This window comes from Lissotriton vulgaris, chromosome 4_1, assembly GCF_964263255.1.
Source record: "Lissotriton vulgaris chromosome 4_1, aLisVul1.2, whole genome shotgun sequence".
Taxonomy (NCBI): Eukaryota; Metazoa; Chordata; class Amphibia; order Caudata; family Salamandridae; genus Lissotriton; species Lissotriton vulgaris.
Genome location: NC_141691.1, coordinates 1,980,844,668 through 1,980,857,248, shown reverse-complemented (window position 1 = coordinate 1,980,857,248; position 12,581 = coordinate 1,980,844,668). Strand labels below are relative to the sequence as shown.

The 12,581-nt window shown below is 42.1% G+C and overlaps 1 protein-coding gene across 1 annotated transcript in view; it reads right to left on the bottom strand.

Moving 5' to 3' along the window:
• Nucleotides 1–12,581, bottom strand: part of LOC147724774 (secreted Ly-6/uPAR-related protein 1-like) — a 61,083-nt gene that overhangs the window by 4,045 nt on the left and 44,457 nt on the right. The window contains exon 2 of the mRNA XM_086966294.1: nucleotides 8,864–8,983. Within this exon, the coding sequence (XP_086822420.1) occupies nucleotides 8,864–8,983 (120 nt within the window). The remainder of the gene's footprint in view (nucleotides 1–8,863; nucleotides 8,984–12,581) is intronic.

The following is a 12,581-nucleotide window of genomic DNA, read 5'->3' as shown; positions in this document are numbered from 1 at the left end:
CTTCGCTGCTCCGCACCCATGAGATAAGTGCCTCCTTTCTCCTGAATTTTATTTGTCACATGTGCAGTGTTTTTGGTATTGTAATCTACTTGCTTCTTTTTTCCAGACACAGGAGGTTGTGTGGGGGGGGCGTGGCTTGCGCGCCGGCGATAGAGGACGTCTCTCCCGTGAGCTCCGTCTCGGACAACCCGCGGATGCCGTGAGAAATCGTCTAACCGTCTTTCGGACGGTTTTTCTTGCCATATTTCAGTGTTGGAAGGTGGGGACTTCATAATGCAGCACTTTGCCAACCGAAACGAGCGCAATTTCGAGGACTATTTTCAATGGTAAATATCTCTTCACTTCAGAACACGAACGGCCGCCATTTTGTATGCCGCCGGTTCGTATGTTTTATTTGCGCTATTACTGCTCTCTCCCCTTTCACTCTGGCGCTAGCTTGGCTCTGCTACCACCGTAGGATGCTGCGACACTGATGAGTTGCTGTGGACTCTTTTTCACTTTTGGCGATGTTCCTGCTTTCAATTTAAATGCGCAGTTCTTTCTATGTGGTGGAGCAACCGCCATTTTGTGCTTCTGGATGCCTAGCTTTCTACTATTGATATACTCACGGAATGTGATGAATACCTCAACGCCATTTCAAGTTTCTTGTTCCCCTGACCTCTAATGACCATCGGTCTCCTCCATTGCCTTAATGCACTGTCTATACTCACCTTTGAGTGTTTTGGCGCTTTCTTTCATCTAGTCTGACATTCCATACTGGCATGATGGTCTATCACAGTGTCAAGATTTTGATTTAGTGGATGCCTCTTGTTTGACATCGTGTGGCTGTTACTGCATCTTCGCACTGATTAATAGTGTGTCATTGGACGACTCCTTTTTCTCAGTGTCCTATATTTTGCCACAGGGTGTGCCCCTATCACATTGGGCACCCACATTCTATTTCATATTATACAGCATTATTGGTCACAGCTCCCTTTCCATCATGGCAAATGTCTCTACTTCGCCGAAGTTATCGCAAACAGGAACAAAACCTAAAAGACCAAAAAATGATCCACCCTCCCCCATTAACTCTTCGCCTAATCCTGTTCTGGATTCCATCCTTGAGGAGGTGCGTGGTCTCCAACCCTTTATGACTGCTACCAATGCTAAACTTCAGCAGATCGAGGAGCGCTGGGTGGTTATGGAAAATAAGGTTTTGAACTTAGAACAACGTGTAAGCGATGTCCAAGACCTCTCAACTCGAATTCCACTTTTGGAACAAGAAATCCACAAACTCAAACTACACACCGAAGATTTGGAAAATCGCAATAGACGCAACAACCTACGCGTTTATGGTGTTCCGGAAAATTTGGAGGGGTCTGACATGGTCTCTTTTATTCGGAAACTTCTTCAGGAACTTTTGGAACTCTCGCCATCGACTCATCCTCTCAACATCCAAAGAGCACATCGTCTTGGTCGTCTCAATTCCAATGCAACCAAACCACGTGGAATCATCATGTTATTCTTGGAGTTCACAGAGCTCATGGCTGTTTTGAAAGCCGCCAGGGCCAAACGTCGTCTCCAGTGGTCTGGTCACAACATCTTCATTTCTCAAGACCTCTCTTCTGCTACCAATGCTCGACGTAAGGAATTCCTGAACCTTCGACCCACGATGAGACAACTCAACATTCAGTATGGAATTCTCCATCCCTGCTTCTGCAAGATCACCCACAATGGCCGCACCAGGTCCTATGATGATCCCCAGAAACTTCGCGACTTTTTGATGAGTATCTCACCTTCCACCATGGACACTGCTAGCTAATGCCTTTTCGTTTTTCAATGTTTTTCTTCTTCTAAAAATTACCACTCTAATCTATCTAATTTCTCTTAACTTATCTCCCTTTACTATTTTGTTTTAACTTTTTTCTCACATCCTTGTGTTTATCCTTTCTCATGATGTCCGTATCAGGTTCGCTCGTGGGACATGTCCTCTCCCAGGCGTACCCGCGTCTCACATGTTTTGGTTACTGTCTTCTTCTCAGATCAAGCCTTTGTGCCTTGACCTGTTTTCTAATTCTCTTTCCTTCTTTATGTATCTTTCCTCTTTCTCTCTTTTCTCTCTCTTTCCTCGCTTCCTTCTTCACAAGTTACCTCTGCTGTTTTCTTTACTTCTCCGTTTATTCTTTTCTTGCTGTTTGATTCTTCTTTCCCTTTTTGAAATGAGCGTTCTACTACTCCAATGTTTAACTGTTATTTTTTGTCTTCCCCTATGTAGTGATCTCCTTGCTGTGTGTTGCCTCCACTCTTCGCCCATTCTTCCCTCCCTCCAACATGTGTAATTTTGTCTCTTGGAATGTTCGTGGTCTTGGTCATCCTGTCAAGCGTCAGAAGGTATTGTCTCACTTAACAAAATTTCATTCACAGGTTGTTTTTCTTCAGGAAACTCATTGCTCGGACATTGACTCCCTTAAACTAAAGAGACAATGGGTGGGTCAGGTTGTGTTTTCTCCTGCGGTCAACAAAAAAGGAGGGGTCGCCATATTATTTCACAAGGCTTTAAATGCACAAATTATCTCCTCTCAAAATGATGACGAAGGTCGTTGGGCAAGGGCAAAGGTTGTTATTCACAACAAGACGATGGTCTTATTGAATATTTATGGCCCTGTACGTCCAGACCCCAAATTTTGGAAAGACATTAAATTGCTCATTGCTTCCATTGACTGCCCTAATTTCATCGTTGCTGGTGATTTTAACCAATGGTTGGACCCTTTTTCAGATCGGTTATCTTCGAGTAAATTTCAACCTGATAAAACCCATAAGGCCTTTCAATCTGCCATTGCCTCTCGTCCTATATATGACTCGTGGAAAGTGTATAATCCTGATTTACTGGAATATACTTTTTTTTCTAATGTCCATCATACACGTTCAAGGATTGATTATATTATGATTAGTAAGTCTCTTCTTCCCTCCCTTCAAAAATCTGTTATTGGTTCTATTTTTATTTCTGACCATGCCCCGGTCTATACTACCCTGGACCTATCCCTTAGTCCCTCTAAATTTAGTCGTTGGAAATTTAACTCTTTTCTTTTATCGGATGCCACTTTTATGAAAAAATGTACTGCGTTTTTAATGAATATTTTTCCTTAAATGACCCTGTCGATACCTCCATTCCTAACACTTGGGATGCTTTTAAGGCTTCTTTTCGTGCTTTTACGATTTCCTATGTTTCTGCCAAAAAGAAGCTTAATAAGCAAAAATATGAAGATCAATTTAAACATATTAAAACCCTTGAACACACATATTTCTCCTCCAAATCCCCATCTGCCCTTCAGGATTTGATTCTTGCCAAAACAACTCTTAATAAAATTATAACTAATGAAGCCTGTCATACCCTCCTTAAAATAAAATCTAAATATCATGGGGGTCAGAACAAAGCAGGTAAAATGTTGGCCAATTACTTGAAAATCAAATCTGAACGCAAAGCTGTCGGTCCAATTTTTAATGATTCACTCAACAAACTGGTTACCTCTGATGAAGACATTGCTGAAGTTTTTCACAACTACTATCAAGCCCTATATACAGACGACACTCATCCTTCTGATGCAAACTTAACAACATTTTTTGAAGGCCTTCCCCACCCCCCCTGCCCTTCCTGTTGACTTTTCACACCTAGAACGGGAAATGACTCTTCAAGAAATTACCTCAGCCATTCATTCCCTTAAGAAATCAAAAGCCCCTGGTACTGATGGCCTACCAGTTGAATTTTACTCCTCCTTTCATTCCTTTTTTGCTCCCAAACTCCTTCAGTTATTTAATTCTTTTATTTTTGAAGCTAAGGCCTCCGGGTCCTTTTTGGACGCCCTCATTGTCATCATCCCAAAACCTGATAAGGATCACTCCCAATGTAAAAATTTCCGCCCCATATCCTTAATTAATTATGACTGTAAAATTTTTGCTAAAATTCTTGCCTCTCGCCTTGATTCCATTATCCCTCGTTTAATCAACACAGACCAGGTGGGTTTTGTTAAGGGCAGACTCGCTGCTGATAATGCCCGTCTTTTTTCCAATGTCCTCTCTCACAGTAAAAATGTCAAATCCCCGTTAGCAGCCCTATCCCTAGATGCTGAAAAAGCTTTTGATCGTATTAATTGGCAATACATGTTCCGAACCCTTACTTGGTTTGGTTTTGGTCCAAATTTTATAGCGTTAGTTAAACTCCTTTATTCCTCCCCTCGTGCCAGCATTTTTGTTAACAATCAATTTTCCAGATTCTTTTCTTTAACCAGAGGCACAAGACAAGGTTGTCCCCTTTCTCCTTTATTATTTATCTTATGCCTTGAACCCTTTTTACAACGTATTCGTTCCAACCCCCATATCACTGGTTTAAAATTCTCCTCTGTCGAAACTAAACTCTCAGCGTACGCTGATGATGTCCTTATCTACATGTCCAATCCCGAATCATCCCTCCCGCCCTTTTTAGATGAAGTTCAGTTATATTCTTCAATATCAGGTTATAAGCTCAATTTATCCAAAACGGAAGTGCTTCCCCTTAACTCATTGTGTTTTCAATATATGTTTAATAATACTGATTTTGCATGGTGCCCTTCTAAAATTAAGTACCTTGGCATATGGTTTTCTTCCTCTCTAAAAGATACCCTTAAAATAACATTTGATTCGTTAATTAAGAAAATTCAATCCCTTCTGCAGATTTGGTCTCCCCTATTTCTTTCTTGGTGGGGTAGATTAGATACCATCAAAATGATGATTACCCCTCATGTTTTATATACAGTCTCTATGCTCCCCTTCAAAATCCCTAAATCCTATATTTCTCGTATCAATTCTATATGCACAAAATTTTGGTGGAATAATAAACATCCCCGCATTGGGTTACATAAGTTGATTCGTCCTAAAAATGAAGGTGGTGTTCGTTTCCCTGATTTTGGCTCTTATCATTCTGCCTTTTTCATCAAACAATCCTTCTCCTTGGCATATGATTTCCTTGAAACTCCTGTTCCTAAGTGGGTGCTTCTGGAACGCTCTTTTTTAAAAGATTTCTCCTTTCAACATGTTCCTTTCATGTCAAATTGTACCTTTATATCCAAGTATCCTATTCTGAAATATTGCCAATCTACCTTGCAAAATATTTTTTCCTCTACCCTCTCCCCTCTACAATGTTTTTTATCATCTGTAGTTTGGTACAACAAATTTCTCAGATATAAAGGTAAATCATTCTATTTTAAACACTGGAAAGAAAAGGATATAATGTTTGTACATCAGTTTTTCCTTGATTCCACTCTTCTTTCTTTTACAGATTTACAAAATAGGTTTAACTTACCCGCCTCATTTCTTCCTGAATATTCTATTATAATCTCTGCTATTCAATCTCACTTATCCTCTTTATCTTCTTCCTCCGATTCCTTTTCCTCTTTCACTCCTGTCACTCCACTTTACCCTCTCTTTTCTACTCAACAACCTAAAGCTGCTCTTGTATATTCACTTTTACTGTCTAATTGTTCTGTTCGATCTAAATCTACAGTAGAGATTGCTTGGGAAACTGATCTTGATGTCTCTTTTGACACTGCATTATGGGATCGTTTATGGTCTAGACTCTTCAAAGTTTCTGTTGCTGCACGCATTACCCAATCCTTACTTTTTATTTACCACAGAGTTGTTATTACCCCGGTTACTATACATAAATTTTCTCCAACCTCTTCACCTTTATGTTGGTCCTGTTCCAAAGTTACTGGTACTCTACAACACCAACTATACCATTGTTCCCCAGTTTTATCTTTTTGGACTGATGTTTGGAATATATGTATGAAAATGTTATCTCTTTCTTCACAATTATCTTTTATACACGTATTTTTAGGTTCTTTATCTGATGATATTGATATTGTTACACCCTCTTCTGCTAAGTTGTTAGACCTTTTTATTGCACTTGCATTTAAAGTTATTTTATCGTGTTGGAAAGATAATTCAAAACTCTCGGTCCACACATGGTGGAATTATATTTGTGATGAACATAGAATTTCTATAGCCTCTTCTACCTCTATCCCTTTGAAAATTAAATCTGATTTATTATGGCTTCCCTTTACTTCCTATCTCTCTTCTAATCCTTCTCCCTTACCGCGTGCTCCTTGTCCCTTATGATCCCTTAGTTTTACTTCCCTATCCTCTTCTTTCTCTCCTCTTCTCTTTCCCTGTCTTCTGCTTTTCTCCTTTTCTTTTTTCCTTTCTTCTTTCTTCTATCTATCTCTTCATACCCTTCTTTTCTCTATATAAATTCCTATAGATTGATGTCTTTTAATTATTATTATACTCATATGTACTTTTTTCTAATTTTTCATGACATGCTTCTTGTATCACTTTTCAATGCTTAATAAAAATTTCTTAAACAAAAAAAAGGAGGTTGTGTGGGAATGCAGCTCAGTGCAGCGCCTGTATTTTTCATTCTTGTGGGCCGCTTTAACATGGTGGTAGCCTCTGCTCCCTAGAGCACACTTATATTATAGTTAATGGGTACCATAGGGGGGCACAACAGGATTCTCTGATGGCACACAATACTCCATTTGAATCCAACAGCCTTGGCCTCCACAGCACTTGAAGTGAGATGCCATTAAGCAGGCACCTCGTTTTTACTCCAGGATGAAATACAAAGGACAGCAGTCTAGATCAGTTCTGTCATTATAGCAGGGGTAGTTTGCCTGCTGAGTGTACAACTGTCTGTAAACAGGAAGTTGTCAGAATGCGATTGCAATAAAAAAGTTCTTCCTTCGAGAGGGCCTCTTGAACACCATGGCAGGCAAATTAAGAGGAGGCCTCACAGAGCACTGCCACTCCCATGTTTGAATCCCCAGGTCCACCATAAACCAGCTAGATGACAAGTATTCTTTTTAACTTTGATTTGTTTTTTATATTATATTTGCCTAAATAAACTCTGTAAAAATGAATGTATGGGGGGTGCGTAAACAGCAGCTGCTGTCAAAGAAGGCCTCTCGTACAGAGAGTGACAAATCAGTAAAATAACATGTTGGTAAAACGGCAAAATATTGATGGAAAAAAATACAAGGATAAAAACTATACAACGATGGCAACATTTTTCTGAATGATCTGTGGTAATATCAGCCGGAATATTCAGAAAAATATTGCCATCTTGAATAGTTGTCATCCTTGTCTTTTTTTTCCATCAATAATTCTCCCTCTCCGGAGCCCCCTACAGCTACAGGCGGCTGTAAATCATATTCTATTCACAATAATACTACAGACCTCTCAACTGCGGCCGCAACGAGTCTCCTTTCACTTTTATGATTATGACATCACGATGATCCTGCCTAGACTTGCATGAACTCTACGACCGGCCAATGAATGCTGCCGGCTGGGTATTGATTAGACCTGGGCAGTAATTTCCATTCCGCTCGTGGAATTTGCGTACTTTGGGTAATTTCGCGTTCTGCAGAGAGCGTGAAATTACCAAAAATTCTTTGCTTGTTCGCACTTTCAAAATGCGTATTTGTGAGATATTTCTCCCTGAGCATGCAAACAGCGTTCGCGAACAGGAAAAAAGTATTGCGAACAGGCGGAACAAGCAATTCTGCGTGTTTGCTGAACTTTTGCGTGCTTGCAGAGATTTTTTATCGTTTCGTGGAGCTTTGCATAGTGCAACTACGCAAATTCTGCCCACCCCTAGTATTGATGAAGTACCGTGACCAAATACAGCAGAGGCATGGTGAGAAGCTGCAATTGTAGGAACCATGACCTGCCGCTCTAAACCACAGCAGTGTCAAGTGATGATCATGCGAGTGAGGCTGAAGCCAGCTCGCAGCCCTCAAGTGAGACTTTGAATGAGTGCAACAGCCAGTGCAGCTGAGCCCCGAGGCTGGCACAAGACACTCCTGGTTGACCTGGAATGGATGAAAAAAGTCAGTGCTTTATTTAACTTTGCACAGTGAGTGTGCTACAGTCACACACTCTGTCAAGCTGAGCACTGCTACTTGCTCAGTAATGCTTTGGCATCCCTTCCTGCTTCTGTTTATGCCTCAGCGCGCATGGGGAGGAGAGATGAGGTGGGGTATACAGGCCTTGGAGCACATATGTGGCGGCTGGGAATCGGATCGGGGCAGGGGGGTACAGGTAAAAGTGCATAGTCCTAAGCTTTCCCGTGGTTGGTTGTATGAAGCATTTAAAAAGCCAAAAATGCATTTTTTATTATTATCAGGACGACAACAGTCTGCGTGCCTGCATGCTGCGGAGCGGGTTTACTACCCCTGCTGTCAGGCGTTTCTGTTCTTCTTTGCCTTACGCCAACAGTGTGGTATTTGGGAAGTGAAATCAGAGGACGGGCATGGATGTTTCCCAGGGTTTGAGCTGCTGAGGAGCTCATGCTTAGCTGCCTACAATTCTGCTGGAGGGTGCTTTTCTGTAGCAAACAAGTGCGCTATGACACCAAACACGAGCGCTAGCTTTAAGTCTAAAAACACAAGTTAATAAAAAGAAAGAGTGTGACTGGAGTATTCAAATGGCCTGAAGTGAAATGACCCAAGTAAGGGGGCCGGTCGCCATGGGCGTGACAAACACACCAAACAAGAGAAAAGCATTTGGAAAAGCACAGGGAGAAACCAATTAACAGAGGTGGGCGTGGTCAAACTACTAAAAACTGAATACTGCATGCCTCACAGAGCAGCGCATGTGCACTGACTTGACTTTCGATCTAAAAAGGGCAAATTGTCCCAGGGGCACAGAGCCTCAGGTTCCTCTACTTGCTGTACCCCAGATCCACATTCCAGCTTCGGGCTACCAATACAAGTATAATCCGACCGTACTAGGGTGACGATGCAACTCAGCACAACCTGATCACTCCACTTCTAATCATAATTGGGGAACTTACGGCTATCCTCCGAATAATGCTTTGTCTTGCATGTTTCAAATGGATTAGAACAATTTTGAATATCCGTGCATTTCTCCATGTCAGTGGGAGACGGGCAGTGGTAACACAGTAGAGGATGACCTGGAAAACAAAAAAAAGATAATTGCTGCTTGCAGGTGCATTTTTTTCCAGGGAGTGTACAATCAAGCACTGAAAAGTTGCATTTAACAGTAGAAATCAATTACCTCCTGTCAGTCTTTCTTTCCCCAGTCCTACTACAATAAAGACTTCTCCTCACACACAGAACTGCTTGCTATCCAAATCAATATGAACTGATACAACATTCATGACTCCTAGACCCTCCTCTCCCTTAAAAGGCAGAGACAATCACCACACTTCCTGTTATTTCCAAGTGTTTTAAGTAGTTTGTCAACCTTGTGGATGCCTCAGGTGGGATGGGTTGGAATGTAAGACTGTGACAAGGAAGACAAGGACTCATAGTAATAAAGACCAGGGCATTACCTCCTCACCCTTCTTTCTCATCCGAGTGCTAACGCAATGAGGATATACCCAAGCGTCTAAAAGAGGCGACAAACAAAAAAACAATAAAAACCGAGACAATATACTGCCACGTCCGATGAAATGTTATATCAATATAGCTAGCACTGATGCTAATTGGGAAGTTCCAAAATGTGATGATTAACAGTCACAGATTTTCAGGTTATAATCTATACTACTATTATAAAGAGAGAACTTGCACCTTTTGGCAAGGTAAACTCGGGAACCACAGCGCCAATCCACACAATCAATACATTGTTGTACACCACAGAATGTGTAGATGGACATAGGCTGCAAAAAATAAAAAATAAACGTAAATTAAAAAAATAAAGTTTAAAAAAAAAGTAGTCCCCTAAAACAAGCACCGGCCGCGACGTAGCGCTGACCGCGACCTACACCTACGTGATGACGTGCGGGGAGGAGCGGGGACGAGGGGCGATGTGCGGCGAGGAGTGACGAGTGGCGCGGCGGCTCAGGTAAGGCGAGAGGGGCAATGTCGGGGCTGGCGTGGGCCCGGGAGTGGGGGCTAAGTACGAGCGCGACTGAGGTAAGGAGGGAGGAGGGAGGTGGGCGGGTGGGCGGGGGGCCCGGCCAGGACTAAAGAAATGTTAAAATTGCAGCCCCCAGCCACCTTCTGCCCCCGGGCAACGCCGGGGCGGGCTGGAGGCGGGCGGGAGGCGGGCGGGAGGCAGGCTGGAGGGCAGCGGTACAAGCAATGTCGGGGCGGGCGGGAGGGCGGTGGGGGCGGGCTTCAGGCCGGGACTACACTAATACTCTAAAAGCAGCCCCCAGCCCCCTTCTGCCCCCGGGCAACGCCGGGGCGGGCTGCTAGTTGGACATAAATGTATTTAGTAGAGCATTCAACGGCTAAACAAATGAAAATCATGGAAGCTTTTTCAATAGTTGGGAAGGGGATGTGAGAGCTGTTTTCTTTTCAGTTTGCTTTAAACTAATTAGAAACTGAGCTTATGCTAACATAGCTCATGTTTCCACCGCCCTCCATCTTAAAGTGATGTTGTAACACACCACGCGATAAATGGTGCTATTGTTTTCTTGTAAATTGATAGATAGGTGGAGCATCCCTGTAAAAATTACAACTAACAATACAACTTATAATAACATCAATAATAATAACAATAATCATAATCATGAATTTAAAAAAAACATACGCTGAAAACATTAGCGTTTATTTTTACAAAAAATAAACCCACCTGCTACTCCACCGCAACCGACCCATCCTCTCCATAAATCCCTCAAAAACACTCAAAATTAAAATATAGTATTTAATCTATTCTAGCCCTCCCACCCACACCACCCGCAACAGGCCCAATCCTCCCTACTGATACCCCTCCAAATGGTCCAGTGTTTTCTTCATTTTTCTTTTGGCCCTACTTTAGTTCTCGAATGTCTTTGAGGCATTGTTGGGGGAGGAGCTCGATGGTAAGGGAGGAGGGGTGGTGGCTGCTGTGTGGGACGAGCATCCACTCGCCCACCTGTGGTATCCTGGGTGAGGGTGTGTTGCCCTCAGCTCCATCAGCTGGGCACTGGTTATAAGGAATGCTGCTGCCTCCTCCTTCTACTTCAGTTTCATCACCTGGAGATACTCCAACTCCATTTTAAGGAGGCGTAGTCGAACAGCTAGCTTTTGCTGTCGCCTGTCCTTCTTGGTAGTATAGGTGGAGCTGGGGGAAGGGCTTCAGACAGGAACAGCAGGATATTGAGGTGAGGAAAAAAGAAACAAACATGAATTGTAGTACCTACTGCAGACACATTTGTATAATCAGTCGGAAACACTGCTGTGCTAGTTCTTTAGGGCCACTGGATTTTTTTGAAACTCTGGGGCATATTATCAAGGGGGTTTATCTCCGCTTTTTTGGCTTTAAAAGCCAAGAAAGCGGAGATAAAATTATCTCCCTATTACCAAGCTGTCGCTAACACCAGTTAGTGACAGCTAATAGGAGATAGCGACCATCTTGGGCCCCGCTTTGCATGTCAGTGATATTTATCACTAATGACATGCAAAGTGGGCGTGCCAAGATGTTAGCGACTGGAAACAGTCCCTAACATCGCTATCTCCTATTACCAACTTTTGGAGATATTCGCGCTAAGCGTGATTATCTCCAAAAGCTAACACCTGCCCTGAGCAGTTCTTAGCCATGTTATCCAATGGGAGGTGGATAACATGGCTAAGAGCATTTGCTCGATAATGCATGAATATCGCTGACTTTTCAGCGATATTCATGCATTGCGGCCGTTTTTTATCGCATTTGCGATAAACCTTGCTAATAGCAAGGTTTATCTGCGATAAAAATCGCCGATGTGCGGCGATAATTTTTGTCTCTAAACAAGTTAGAGACAAAAATTATCGCTAGTTGTTGGTAATATGCCCCTCTGTTCTTTAGTCATTATTTACATAAATACTATTTATAGTACTTTGTATTCATTAAAAATGTATTAATATGCCACAAGCACCTGCATAATTAAATACATATTAAAAACGTAATAAAAATTAAAATAGAAAAGTTGAAATACATTTTTTAATTTTGTGACACTTTCTTTCAAACTTCACTTAAGTATTATATGCTAAAACAATTGACTGCATAGTTATATACATTGCACCGAAAACTTTGGTGCTTCAAATGTATGGGGCACAATTGATGTTACTATATATGCAACAGTAAAAGAGCAAAGTTAAAAGAGCAGCTTGCTTTTTTGGCCAACTGTTGGAACATTACAATAATTCCAGTGGCCCTTCTCTTTTTGTTCACTCAAGTTCCACTGCCCACACCACACTCACTCCTACTTCATTACCAGTACAACACATCTTATTCCTGGGTTAGGGAACAAGTCAGAGCCGGGTAAGGTTGACGTTTTAGGGCAGGGTTTGGGCTAGGCCTAGGCTGGGCTATGGGCAGGTTAGTTGGTTTACAAATATAGAACACTGATGGATGGCACACAATGAAGAAAGTCAGCAAATTGAGGTAGAATTTGGGTCAAGTATTTGGAATGGGACAGGATGGGCAGTGATAGGTGGAGAGTGGGCACTGGGCACTGGGCGAGGGAAAAATGAACACACCTCTTCCCTTAATTTAATGGCTAACGGGCAGAGACAGAAACACAGGAAGATGGATAACTTAAAAAGGATTGGGCAATAGGCTTTTGGAAGAAGCAAGAAAGGAAA